The 14,629-nt window shown below is 47.6% G+C and overlaps 1 protein-coding gene across 1 annotated transcript in view; it reads left to right on the top strand.

The window, feature by feature from the left end:
- Positions 1 to 14,629, top strand: part of SEC24A (SEC24 homolog A, COPII component) — a 619,052-nt gene that overhangs the window by 576,999 nt on the left and 27,424 nt on the right. The window contains exon 20 of the mRNA XM_078653273.1: positions 10,549 to 10,653. Within this exon, the coding sequence (XP_078509399.1) occupies positions 10,549 to 10,653 (105 nt within the window). The remainder of the gene's footprint in view (positions 1 to 10,548; positions 10,654 to 14,629) is intronic.

Raw genomic sequence — 14,629 nt, 5'->3', positions numbered from 1 at the left:
ATCCAAGCCTGGATCGGAGATGTGAAGAACCTGAAAGCAGAGGGGACAGAGTCTGGGTCACTTCAGGGTGACCAGGGGCACGGTAGACCAATGCCCACCAATGTCCGGTGGTTCAGGTGCGATGAGGTGAAGCTTGACTCTGCTGCCACGGGGACCAGGAGACGTCGACGATGACCAGAGTCCGTATGGGATGTGTCCCACGAAGGATGTAGAGTGCTGGGGGGGTTCGGTGTCCGGATCAGAGACCAACAAGCCTTGGCAACAGCAACCCAAGCGGTGAGAGTAAAAAGGCTTCGGGATGGACCAACAAGATCCTGGTGGTTCCCCAAGAGATGGAGAGCAAGGGCACGTCTGGAGCAACTAGGTAAACCTGTTCAAAGTTACAGTACCCTTCTCGGGGGGACACAAGTCGACGGACAAGGGATCGCGAAGGGACCTCGAGAGGAATCACTAAATACCAGCCCCACGGGTCACTCGTGGAATGTAGGCCAGTAATCTTCGGTGGAATCACTGCTTGGGGTCTGGACTACAAGTAGCCCAAAGCACAGCCTCAGGGATCGCCAAGAAGCATATGCAGCTGCAAATGTGCACGGTTTTCAAGGGTTCTGGTTTCACGGTCCCCACGAGGGCTTTGAACCTCAAGTTTGCTGAGAGCACGGACCAGCCTCAGGGAAGCTTGGAAACCCACCTCCTGTATTGCAAAGTCTTTGGAGTCCTTCAAGAGCTGCGTAGTTGCAAACCGGACAGATACGTCTTTGGTGCCTGCCTTGTAGGGGAGTAACTCCTTTACTCTAAGGGAGATTCTTCAGTCATCCAACGAAGTGTAGATAGTTGAAGTTCTGGGATTCTGTAGCAGAGTTTCGTCTAGGTAAATCTAAAGTCCTGTAGTCAGGGGTTCCTACTTTACACCCAAGAAAGGGGTGGGACAAACTCTGGGGACCCACCTATGGGAAGATCAGGACAGAGGGGTGGTTACACCCATGTCCTTTGTCCAGTTTCGCTGGTAGGCCGGCAACCGGTTTGAACTGGGCTATGCACAGGGACACCAAATGTGCCCCCAGTGCAGACATCAAAGCACTCTTGGAGTGCACCCACCCAGCCCCAATACACTAAAGCCTGTCTGGGAGGTGGTTACACCTCCCTGTGACTGGAAACCTATTGTCCAGCCTCTCCTGCTGGAGTTTCATCCAACAGCAGGAGGGCAGAAGCGTGTATGTAGCATCCATCTTGTGATGCCAAAGTTCTGTTAAGCTGGTACCGGGTATACCCGTGTAGTCATATTTCTCCCTCTAGGATGGTGGAATCATACCTCCCCTGCCAGGACTGGCGGGGAGGTATGATTCCAAGGTTTTTGACACCAAACACGACATGTGTCCTTGCAGCCATTCCAAAGTTAGCATTTACAGTGAGGTTATAATGCGCGTAAGAGTATATGGTATGGCTGCATCACAGAACAACCCCAGAGAATAGATCCCGAAGGCTGCACAGGGGCCCTGCTCATGCATGGGCACCCTCTCACACAAAACCAAGCACCCTGCCTTCAGGATTGATAAGGCCTGCCATAGAGGTGACTGAAGGTTTATATGTGTAGTGATATAAGGTAGATATAGGAAACCTACACCACCTTACACAGGCTGCTGTAGCAGACCTGTTGTGTCATTTTGAGTGGTCTCATGGGTGGCATAATACATGCTGCAGCCCCTGAGAGTCCTCTGGGGTACCTATGCCCTGGGTATATAGGATACCATATACTAGGGACTGATAAGGGTACCCCAGAATCCAATCTATGGTGTGCCTAAAGTACATGCTATCAGGAAGCAGCTAGGCTGGGGCCCTGGATAGCAGGGTCCCACCAGACTAAAGTCGAAAAACAGTGAAACATCAGCAAAAAGTGGGGGTAACTATAAGAAGCAGATCCAACTCTCCTACACATAGCTCCAAGTTTTGGAGCATTATCAATAATCCGTTCCTGGCAGAAGACTGTGCCAATTTACTGGATGCTCATATCAAAGAGGAAGAGTGGGTTAGCCATTTTGAGGGTATGTTTCAGACAGACCTTAGTTCTAGGGAAGCCCATGATATCGTAGAGCAGAGGTCTTCAAACTTTTTCCCCCTGAGGCCCCCCAAAGCAAAATATTTTCAAGTTGTGCCCCCCCTTCAGAACTCTATGGCAATGACTGACGAGTGGAGGGGCAGGAATGAGCGCAGGGGGTCGGGCTTATGAGATAACTTCATGGATACATTTTCAGTAGGTCATAATCCACAATAAATCCGAAACCTACAAAGCGCAAATTCATCAAACAAAAACAGAAATTGGCTTAAAAAAATGTGCTCCCCATAATCAGTGTGTTGTGTTCAGCTTGCACATCTAGCGCCAATGCAACTACACCTGTTGCACTAGTGATAGATACCAGTGGCCATGAGTAAAAGGATATCTCCTCTGTCTCTTTCACCAGTCTCCCATCAATGCCTAATAATCACTACAGTCTTGAAACAGGCTCTGTACTGTTTATTGTTGGGGTGTTCTATTCAGCACAAACTCGGCCCAAGGTCATTGCAGTGCTCCTTTACATGAGCACCAGTTACATTACGCAGGGTCAGATTTTTTGTTTTGTTTTTAAGGCACATGGAGATTAAGTGATTTGCCAATGGGATGTTGAGTCCACATCGGGAGCCAACAAAGGCTTGAACTAATGAAGCCACTTGTAGCTCCAGGAATGTTTCTTATTATTGAGAGGTAATGTGAGAAAAGTTTCAGCTCTCTGTCTATCATTTTATTGTCTTTGCCTTGTTTGCCCTTAATTGGCAGGGGATGCCCAGACGTGGGTCCTTTGCTCACTTTGCCACTGGAGTAAAGCTAGCCTGGTTAATGAAGGGTGTTACCCCGAAACTGGTCCCAGGATGTTTGTTTGCGGTCTAGGGAAGACCTGGCTTGGCAATTCAGGCTGGACTGTTCCCATGGGGAGCAGGGTCAAGACTGATTTGCATACAACGTAATGTTAACAAAGAAATATGTTCCTAGCTCAAACAAATGAAAAGATATTAAAAATGTAGTGACATGTTGCCACGCAGTGGACAGCGATTCGCAAAAGGTGATTAGGCACCTTTCAGTTGCTCGTTGGTGTATTTCGGGGTAAACTGTTAATAATAAAGTTAAATCTTTGCCCAGACAGTATTCACAAGTGTACAAATGGAAACATATTGAAATACTATCATAAAATGTGCCACATTAAGTCGTATTATTTGCATTTTCTTAAAACGCAATTTATTTAAGTCTGCCGCATTACTTTGGTCCTTTCCTACTGCCTACTTCTATTGGTGCTGCTTTCTGGCCACAAACAGACATTTACCTTGATCGCATTAGGCAACTAAGGTTTTGTAGTAAATTGATTAGTTTAACATGCGTTTATATTCCATTTAAAGTGTGCCCATATTTTTGTATGCAGTTACCGGAAGGTTAGAAAAATAAACCTGTTACAGAATATATAGCTCTTTGTTGCCACATCCTTGACCCTGCCACACCACTCACTGACCTTTCCCCAACATCCCGTCTCAGGGCATCCCGGATCACAGTTTATACTCCGGTAAAGCCCTTCAGCTGCTGTATGCAAATGAAGATTGCCTGGAAACGAGTCACAGGCAAGTGAATAAATTCGCTCTTCCAGGCCTTATTTGCAAGTACTTAAAGAGTCCTTTGCTCCCTCCCCTGGGAATGCAGCCACGGCCCCCCAGGGGACGAGCCCCACAGCTTGAAGAACTCTGTCGTAGAGGGTCAATCCGAGATAGTTTTTATAGAGCAGGAAGTAAGAACAGGCATATCTTGGTTGACTAAAAACAAGGCCCCAGGACTGACTGGATCCCCCCAGACCTTCATATTTCGAAGTTGGACACATGGGTTTCTTCCTTCACTTCAGTTAAAAATGCTGCGGTTATGATAGGCTGCCCGAAATCCTGGGCACTATCCACCATCGTCTGTTTTCAAAAAGGGAAATCTGGATAGCACTCATTGCTATACTTTCATCCCCTTTTGGATTCAGTGGTTAAGGTGGTGGTACATATGGTACTAGACAGGCTTTCAAGCTGGGCAAATGACAACAGTATTCACGCCGACGTCCAATATGGTTTTCGCCCTGGTTGTTCCACGATGGACCAGAGTTTAAATCTTTACATGATTGTTAACAAGTATACTGTCGCTTGCTCTGGTACCATCTACCTTGCCTTCAAGCTCTTGTCGTCCGTGTTTGACCGTGTCAATAGATCTAAGCTCTGGCAGATGATGCTCTCCATTGGCATCGATAAAGACATCGTCCAGTTTTTAAGGAAACTTCATAAAGACGCAAAAGCAATAGTTCGGTATTCGAAAGTTCTCGAAGTTACCCGTGAGTTGTAGATTTAGAAAGGGGTTCATCAAGGGTGCATTTTGGCCCCTTTTCTATTTAACTTGTGCATCAGTAATATGGAGCCGGCACTCCTGACCTCAATGCCGGACTGTCCCCAGGTAGGAAAGCGAAGTTTACCCGTCCTACTGTATGCAGAGGTCACTGTCCTTATGGCAAGGACAGCAAGGGGTCTACAATCTTTGTTGTACCCCTTTGTCTTATGAAGGATTTGAACTTACTGGTCAATAAGAGTAAATCATTTATATTGCAGTTGGGTCCTCGCCCAGCAAAACCTTCCACATTTTTGGTAGGGGTCATGCCGGTCCCTAGGACCGATGTTTTTTCCTACCTGCGGGTAGTGTTTGATGCAGCTTTGAACTGTGGCCCTCTGTTAAGTCGTTAGAAAGGCGGCTTTGTTCGGGACATTGCTGCTGTTTTTAACTTTGCCTCTAGACTGGGTAGTAGACTCAGAGGGGCCCTTTTGCAGAATTATAAGGCTAAATGTATCTCCAAGGTTATGTACGGAAGTGAGATCTGGGGTTACATTAAGCATGATGCATTGCAAGTTGTTGAAAATACCTTTTTAGGACAGATACTCTGCTTACCACAGGGTACATCATCCTTTGTAGCCCATGAAAAATTAGGCATGGCCTTCCTCTTAGACATGTTGGCTTTTCGTCCTTTATTGTTGTGGTTGAAATATGGCTCTAGAAGGAAACTGCCCTAAGCAAGGACATTCTAAGTGATTGTCTTTCTCTTGATTATTCTAACCGCATTTGCTGGCTCAAGTACGTCTGAGAAAGTCTTACAGCCTGATTCATCAAGCGAAATGCGCTCGCAAAAGGGCCAGATTCTGAGAATTTGGCCCTTTGCGAGTGCAATTTTTGCATTTGGGATTCATCATCCCAAATTCAACAAGCATTGAAAATGCAATAGGTCTCGCAATAGAAGAGTTTGACATTTTTCGTTTTGCATATGGATGAGTGGCGTTGCGTGGATGAGTGGCGTTGCGTGGGTGAGTGGCGTTGCGTGGGTGAGTGGCGTTGCGTGGGTGAGTGGCGTTGCGTGGGTGAGTGGCGTTGCGTGGGTGAGTGGCGTTGCGTGGGTGAGCGGCGTTGCGTGGATGAGCGGCGTTGCGTGGATGAGCGGCGTTGCGTGGCTGAGCGGCGTTGCGTGGCTGAGTGGCGTTGCGTGGCTGAGTGGCGTTGCGTGGGTGAGTGGCGTTGCGTGGGTGAGTGGCGTTGCGTGTGTGTGTGTGGCGTTGCGTGTGTGTGTGGCGTTGCGTGTGTGTGTGGCGTTGCGTGTGTGTGTGGCGTTGCGTGTGTGTGTGGCGTTGCGTGTGTGTGTGGCGTTGCGTGTGTGTGTGGCGTTGCGTGTGTGTGTGGCGTTGCGTGGGTGTGTGGCGTTGCGTGGGTGAGTGGCGTTGCGTGGGTGAGTGGCGTTGCGTGGGTGAGTGGCGTTGCGTGGGTGAGTGGCGTTGCGTGGGTGAGTGGCGTTGCGTGGGTGAGTGGCGTTGCGTGGGTGAGTGGCGTTGCGTGGGTGAGTGGCGTTGCGTGTGTGAGTGGCGTTGCGTGTGTGAGTGGCGTTGCGTGTGTGAGTGGCGTTGCGTGTGAGAGTGGCGTTGCGTGTGTGTGTGGCGTTGCGTGTGTGTGTGGCGTTGCGTGTGTGTGTGGCGTTGCGTGGCTGAGTGGCGTTGCGTGGGTGAGTGGCGTTGCGTGGGTGAGTGGCGTTGCGTGGGTGAGTGGCGTTGCGTGGGTGAGTGGCGTTGCGTGGGTGAGTGGCGTTGCGTGGGTGAGTGGCGTTGCGTGGTTGAGTGGCGTTGCATGTGTGAGTGGCGTTGCATGTGTGAGTGGCGTTGCATGTGTGAGTGGCGTTGCATGTGTGAGTGGCGTTGCGTGTGTGAGTGGCGTTGCGTGTGTGTGTGGCGTTGCGTGTGTGAGTGGCGTTGCGTGTGTGAGTGGCGTTGCGTGGCTGAGTGGCGTTGCGTGGCTGAGTGGCGTTGCGTGGCTGAGTGGCGTTGCGTGGCTGAGTGGCGTTGCGTGGGTGAGTGGCGTTGCGTGGGTGAGTGGCGTTGCGTGGTTGAGTGGCGTTGCGTGGTTGAGTGGCGTTGCGTGGTTGAGTGGCGTTGCATGTGTGAGTGGCGTTGCATGTGTGAGTGGCGTTGCATGTGTGAGTGGCGTTGCGTGTGTGAGTGGCGTTGCGTGTGTGTGTGGCGTTGCGTGTGTGTGTGGCGTTGCGTGTGTGTGTGGCGTTGCGTGTGTGAGTGGCGTTGCGTGTGTGAGTGGCGTTGCGTGTGTGAGTGGCGTTGCGTGGCTGAGTTGCGTTGCGTGGCTGAGTGGCGTTGCGTGGCTGAGTGGCGTTGCGTGGCTGAGTGGCGTTGCGTGGGTGAGTGGCGTTGCGTGTGTGAGTGGCGTTGCGTGGTTGAGTGGCGTTGCATGTGTGAGTGGCGTTGCATGTGTGAGTGGCGTTGCATGTGTGAGTGGCGTTGCGTGTGTGTGTGGCGTTGCGTGTGTGAGTGGTGTTGCGTGGGTGAGTGGCGTTGCGTGGGTGAGTGGCGTTGCGTGGGTGAGTGGCGTTGCGTGGGTGAGTGGCGTTGCGTGGGTGAGTGGCGTTGCATGGGTGAGTGAATGGTTAGCTGTTGCTTATGCGACGTATAGCACTTAATACTAAAGTAGGCAGACCTTCTTAGCCTTTGTGAGAATAATAGCAAAATAAAAATAAAAACCAGATCAAGTCAAGGACGCAAACGGCACCATGCTATTGTTTATTTACTCAGATGATATGCATAAAAATGTAACTTGTGAGCACGTTTCTCTAACTCTCCAATAATCCCATTACAACACTTTGTACAAATGAGATTGGGACTCATCCTTCCGAAGTCGAGAAAAATGTGCAACGCTGTGTTGAAGTTAATTTTTTTAATTAACAAAATGCAAATAATGTGGAGAGATTTCAAGTGATTCAGGAATGGGGGCCCTTGTAAAGAGAAAGTACGGCCGGCCTGGGCAGTGATAGGGGAGGAGGGAGGAGAAATGCGAGTCACGGCAGCAGCAGCCTTTGATGTGCCTGCCGGCCGGCCGTGAATAATTAGGGGGTGAGAAATGCGCTCGGAGGGCTGCCTTTGATGTGGTAATGCGAGGCAGGCAGGCAGGCGGCTGGTGGCATTGTGCACGCGCTTTTTAGGGCTTGCGCAAGCGCAATGACCTAAAAAGCACATGCACTTGAAGGAATCGCCAGTGGAATCGCCAGTGGATAAACACTGGATAAGCCCCTATAGAGCTTCGCCAGCTATGCGCTGAAGCGCATCAGCAGGCGAGCCCTAAAAATCGCTAATAAAGAATTCGCTAAATGTAGGCCCATAGGAATGCATGGGGAGTTATTCCTTATTTGCGATTAGCAATTTGCTAATCGCAAATAAGGAATGTGTAGGAATCGCATTTCTTCATGCAATTTCTACATGAATCCCGTTTTGCAAGTCCTTAATAGCGATTCCTTATGAATCGCTATTAGGGGCTCGCAAAACGGGAGAATGATGAATCAGGCTGTTTGTAGCATGGGAAAGTTAGACCTATTTGAGAACCCAGAGAAAATCTGCAGGAGGGATCTGCGTTGGGTGAAGGATAACTTTTTTTAAAAGTGCACTTGGGACAGGGAAGAAGTAGTCCTGAGGAAGCCCAGTGTCCGAGTGTATTCCTTATTGAAAACAGTGCCCTCTACAGAGCCCTCTCTTTTAAGGTCTAAAAGCACTCCTAACTGCTTTTTATTGACCAGATTTAGTTTGAACCTCTTTCACTACCTTCTTGTCCACCCTCGTGGGCCACATAAAGGGCAGCACCTCTCACTGTGTGGCTGCGACGGGAAGTCTCCACAGGACATGATGCACTTTTTAATGTTCTGTAGTTCTTATTAGGTACTAAAAGTATTTTATTATTCCTGTTCTTCAAAAAGCTAATTTTAGGCAGGTCAGACCCTCTTTCATTTTTTTACAATCACTGTCGGATAATACTGTATTATATGTTCTTATTTCTCTAAGGGCCGCATTTGTTTCGCAGATTGATCTGCAGATGTAAAGTGTCTGTGCCCTTAAAAGACGCCTTTCCTAATGACCTCGGTCCGTAATGAGAAAGAAAGTGCAATTGCTTATATATTACTAAAACTAATTATGCTAGGATAAAACTTTTTTTGCATCAACTAGTAAAAGAAAATTATCTTCAATTAAATGTTAAGTACTTAAAAAGATATCTTTATCGTCTATGCAGTACTGATGCGATTTATTAATATCTAGTTAATGCTTGACCCACTTTTAGAGCCCAATCTAGATGGTAACATTGTTTACACATCCCACCATACACTTCATTATACATGCTAAATCATAACTGGAGTAGTGTAAAAATCCTCCAGCACAAACCCCATAAGACTTCTCTTTTGAGAGGATCCCAAAACAATCTGATCTCCATATATCCCTCACAGTTTCAGCGATTAGTCTAAAGATGCACATGTAGTTCTGCATCTAGATTTAGACCCCCTGGTTTTTCCGTTCCCATCGGTATAATCTATCTTGATTCTCTTCTCTGCAGATGCTGTTTTCTATCCCCACCTCTGGGTTTCTTGTGGATGTTCTGAATTCCATAGTAGTGCAAGTTTTTTAAACCTCCATCATGTGCGTCTCATAGATCAGCGGTTCCCATGTTTTTGACTTCTGGGGCCCCTCACTTAATCATTACTGGAATCCGGGGACCCCCACTGAATCATTATTGGAATCCTGGGAACCCACTCCAATAAGTCATTACTGGAAGTGGGGGACACCAGCCTAAGCACTGACGATGATTTGAACCACAAAACAATGCACAAAAAATACAGCAAAAAACATTCATCAAATAAATACACAAATGTTGACCCATTTAATTTAATTTGCAAACGCATATAATTTAAAAAATTTAATTTTAATAGAAAGGATGGAGCTTTTCTAAAATCAATTGAGGTTTGACGCACCTGCACTGCTCCCACGAATCAATCTGAGATACTAATTTAATTTTTAGCCTCCAATTTCAAATTCCTTCACATTTACAGTACGTTTTAAAATGTTCAATTGTACTTTTAGCTTCTTTATTTATATACTCCTTATTATCCGTATTTCTCTTTCTTCAATTAGTCTAGTTGCTCTTGTGTGTAAATAGAAATATTGCCAAACTGAATCATCAACTGAATAATAGACCACCTTGAAGGAAATTTGTGATTCTTGGGAAACTGTGCTAATACCAAATTGAACTCCCCTTTTGTTTTGGCTAGTACTAGATAGCGTGGAAGTTGCCTAAATAGTACCTGTAGGCATGATAAATCTCATGACCCTCTGTAAATGGTGTAATATTGACAATATTACAACTGTACTGTCAATGCTATTGTTGAGGATCACTAAAAACAAAAATCAACGAGATCAGTGGATATTTTTGTTAAACTTTAGGTCTGTAGGAATTATTTTGCAATTTACATAGAAAATCAATGAGGACTTTTGAGGTCAAAAATGGGGCATGGCAGGTGGAGGAGGGATGAATTAACCCCTTCTGTGCTCATGACGGAGTGGTTCCGTCATGAGCGCCGGTTGAGCTGTGCTAATGACGGAACCACTCCGTCATGGCCCCGCCCGCTCAATAGAACCTTCAGCACAGTGCGAAAATTCGCGCCGCGCTGAAGAGGTTAAATGTCCACTGTGTGGGAAAATAGTTAATGTTTTTATCTTGAAAAATATATTTCCCACAAAAGAAACAGCAGCTGAATATGAATAAATTTGCCAACAGATTGCCCACTGAATTGCCATGTGGTGTCCTACAGTCCATTCTAGCATTATTAGTCTTTCAATCATAAGTTCAACAGTTGAAACTCTTTAAGTCCTTATCAGCAGTATATGAACAGAGAAGTGGTGATGTATACTAAGTGTTGTAATGCTTGATCAAAGTGGAAGAAACTTGGTCCTACAGTGACTTCTGATTGTTTAAATGTATATGCTTAGCTATTATTTATCGTCCATTAACGATAGTTTCACATGTACATTTCTAGTTGTATGAACTTGTTCAGGCAATTATATTTTTACATTTTGTTATTATGATTTGAGAAGTGCTGTTTTCTGTGTTGTTCTACTTAAATATTAACAACAATTCCTGGGTTTCTCTAGGGAGCACTTAACATCAATGACCGGACAATACCTCAGCCTCCTATTCTTCAGTTGTCTGTTGAAAAATTGAGTAGAGATGGTGCTTTTCTGATGGATGCTGGATCTGTAAGTAAAACACATTTTAAAGTGCTTTAGTTAATTTCCTGTTATTCTTTTTCTTCTACACTCCCTTTGTCGTCTTCTGGTTTCACTTACTTGTTGCTTCTTTTTTAAGTTGAATTCTTAGCACCTGCAGTGCGTCAGTTATATGGCTTAATTTTTCCAACACATACGGAACTGGAGAGAGGTACAACTCCTTTTCCATCCTCCTTACTTATGAACACTTCTACCCACGAACAGAGGAAAAGGAGGAAATATGAGTGTTCTTTATTAGCAGACACAAGACTTAAAAAAAAAAATGCAAGGTTTCTTTAAAAAGCTCTCAACCACCAGTGGTGCCTGGTGACATTTGAAAGTGATGGGGCATAAAACTATTGCTGTACTGCACTGTGGCGAGCGAGGGGAATTCTCCCCCCAAGAAAAATTTGACAAAAGAGTGCTCAAATGGTGCATTTTTAAGCAAACTTGAGAAAGCAGGAAGGTTATTAAAGCAATTGTGGACGTGCAGTTATTACACTAATAAAGAGATGTCATACAATATAGGTAACTACTTATTCAGTATAACCAAGCATTCGTGCTCGTGTTTCTAAAACTAAAATTCTGTAAAATGTGTGTGTGACATGCAAAAAAATTTTAAAAAGTGTGCATCACCATATTTCTTTCACATCCTCCAGGTTTATCTTTCAAGCCCAATTCCATTGCACACTGCTCACTCACTCAACAAATTACGATGCAAAATGGTTTCCTATTGAAGTAAACATTAGCTCACCTTGCAGGGGCTAATTTTTACAGCGATTTAAACATTTTGTTTCTTGCTTTCCCTATATGCCTGTGACATCTACATGCCTGAGCAGACTCAATTAGCTGCTAAAGCTGATGCCTGGGTCTGGCTGTGTTAACAAGACTGGGCCTGGTCCCATATACTGTAACAGAAGAGCCTGCAGTACTGCTGATGCATTTCTGGGGTACAAACATTCGTCATTCACCGCAGTAAGCTCATTTCAGGAATTTCAAAACGTATTCTGTATTTATTTCAGCAAGGCACGCATTACAAGATGGACACATGTTTTTATGTTCTAAATAGAATCAACCTGTTTAATTTGGCAGCGCCTAAACTGTTATGCATGAATGACACAAGCCACCACTGTGATTTAATTTGCAATACACGTGGATGCACTCAAGACTGCCTGGTATATGTATTTAGTTGCCAATATAGCTAGGGGAAGATAAGCTTAATGGTCGCCTAGCAGCAGGGTTCGACTTCAGGAGTACCGTTTGCTTCTGTAGTAGCAGGGGATCTCTGTGTATAGTCCTAATCTAGTGAATAGTCCCGCCCATGTGCGGGGACCCCGGAGCAATCAAAAAATAATCTCTTAAGCTGTCTTCTTTGCATTCCTGCATGGACACTTAAGAGAAAATCAAAGACAAATAATGCAACCTATAACCACAAGGCTACACTGGCCAGCACTTCAACTTAAAGTGAAAAGGATAGCCAAATAAAACCAAATTTTACGTATATTACCAAGTTTCACTCATAGAGAAACTTCCCTTCACCAAAATCCTTGAAATGATAGAGAGGAAGGGTTGGACAGACAAGCCCACATAGGCTGCCATTATGTGTCTGGGAAAGGGATACCGTGCCTTTAAGGAACTCTCTAGAGACCCTCGTATCCCAGGATGCACAGCCAAAGTCCTTTTCCTTTCAGTTCTTGTTTCCGGCTCCTGCTAGCAGGACCCTGGAGTATTGAGCTCTACCTTTTTGGGTATTACTTCAATTTTTGTCACTTTTCCAGTGTTTTGAGTGTTCCACTCGACGTCTGGGGTCTCCCTCTTCCAGTTGCTGTGCTTTTTAGCCAGTTTTGCCACCTTTTTCTGTCGAATATGCCATCTTTATTCGACAAGTGCCCTGAGTGTGGCGGGAAGAAGGCTAAATCTGACCCCCACAGAGTATATATACTCTGCCTCCCTTCCTCCCATGTCCCGGACTCCTGTGATATCAGTCACTCTTGCTCCAGGAGGACCCTGCGTGACAGGGAGAAGATTCGTCTCCAAGGCCTGGAGCAGAGGAGACAACAGCCAGGTGGGACTTCTGGGCATGAAGGGACTCTATCTCCATCCTCTGCCCGTGCGTTGGCCTCTGGGGGGCTTCCCAGTCAAGAAAAGGCCCAGAAAAAGCACCGGTCCCGGTCGACGTTGATGGCTTCGGCGTCGAAAGGATGACTACCATATGCTCCCCATCAACCCAGGGCTCTGGTTCGAAGCGGCGTCGCCGGGGAAGGACGTCGAGACCTCGGACGAGGTCGACGTCTAGGACTTCACCGGTGTCAACACACCATAGACGTCGTGATGTGTCCCGTAGGCGAAGGCGCTCGCCGTCGAGGCGACACCACCGTTTGCCGTCAAGGAGAGGCAGGTCGACGTCGAGGAGGCGACAATTGACGTCGAAGAGTTCGTCGACGTCTGGAACATCGACGTCGAGACAAGGTAAAGTCGACGTTGAGGAGACGCTCCAGGCCTAGGACGGTGTCTAGTGCTTTGGTGGTTCGTCCTTCATCTTCATCGGAGAGTTCCCGGTCGCGCCGGCGCTCATCCGCAGAGAGGTCTGTGTCCAGACCATCCTCCCAGAGGCCTGCTCAGAAGAAGAGGAGGTTGCATAGGTTGCCTCACTCTGAGTATTCCCGGACCTATTCGCCCTCAAGGTCCAGGACGCCTACACCTCCTTCACTACTGCCTTATGCCTACAACAAGAGGATCACGTTCAGGCTCCTCACCCACGCACACAAGTCTCTCCACGACCTGGGCCCCAAGTACCTCAACGACCGCCTGACCTTCTACACGCCCACCCGCCAGCTACGGTCTACCAGCCTCGCCGCCGTACCACGCATCCGAAGAGCCACCGCCGGAGGCAGATCCTTCTCCTACCTGGCGGCCAAGACATGGAACTCCCCCCCCATCCACCTTCGGCTGACCCAGGACCACCTCGCCTTCAGGAGACAACTCAAGACCTGGCTGTTCGAGCAGTTGCGGACACCTTCCCCCAAGCGCCTTGAGACCCCTCCGGGTGAGTAGTGCGCTATACAAATACTATGATTGATTGATTGATTGAACAATACCTCCTCCTCCTCTGCCTCCACCTCCATCTCGGCCTCCACCACCCCTGCCTCCTCTTCCACCGCTTCCCCGGCCACCACAGCCTGGGGTTCCAGTTCACACTCCTCCATTGCCACCGCCTCCAAAGCCGGCGGTTCCTGCGAGGCCTCGGAGGTCAAGGTCCAGGTCCAGAGGGAGTCATCGCTCTCGCAGGGAGCGTTGTTCCTCGACGAGGTCTCGTCACTGTCGAGGGAGGGAGAGGTCACGGTCCCGGTATAGGGGTTCTTCTAGTGACAGGAGGTATTCTCCCACACTGTCTGACTCTCCACCTACGAGAGTGTCGCCTGTGGACGACATCGTGACATTTCAAGATGTGTTGCTGGGGGGAGCAGCGAAGTTGGGGATCATGCTGACGGTGCCCACACCTTCAACCTCCTTGTTTTGTTAGACTTTGCACAAGAGGCATCTATCTCGCCCATTGCTGCCTTTGGTACCAGGACTGGAGGAACCGGCCATGGAGCTGTTTCTGACTCCGGCATCGGTGAAGTCAGCGCCATCTCGGCTTCAGAAGTACCACCGGCCACTGGATTCTGATCCGGCGTTCCTGCGGTCAGATCCTGTCCGGATTCTGTGATCGTGACAGCGGCCAAAAAGCAGCATTCCACTGCCCCGTCATCAACGGTCCCTCCGGACAAGGAGAGCCGTCAAATGGACTCTCTGGACGGAAAGTCTGTGGTACAGCTGCCACAGCTATGAAGGCAGCGAGTGCTTCAGCGCTCTTGGGACGCTATGACCGCTCCTTGTGGGAGTCCTTGCAACAGTTTATCGAACTCCTCCCTAGGGATAGAAGAGAGGACTTTCAGGAGATACTGAATGGGGTCATGATGGTCTC

This window comes from Lissotriton helveticus, chromosome 7, assembly GCF_964261635.1.
Source record: "Lissotriton helveticus chromosome 7, aLisHel1.1, whole genome shotgun sequence".
NCBI lineage: Eukaryota > Metazoa > Chordata > Amphibia > Caudata > Salamandridae > Lissotriton > Lissotriton helveticus.
The sequence above is the reverse complement of the archived record's forward strand: the minus strand, read 5'-3'. Positions and strand labels throughout refer to the sequence as shown.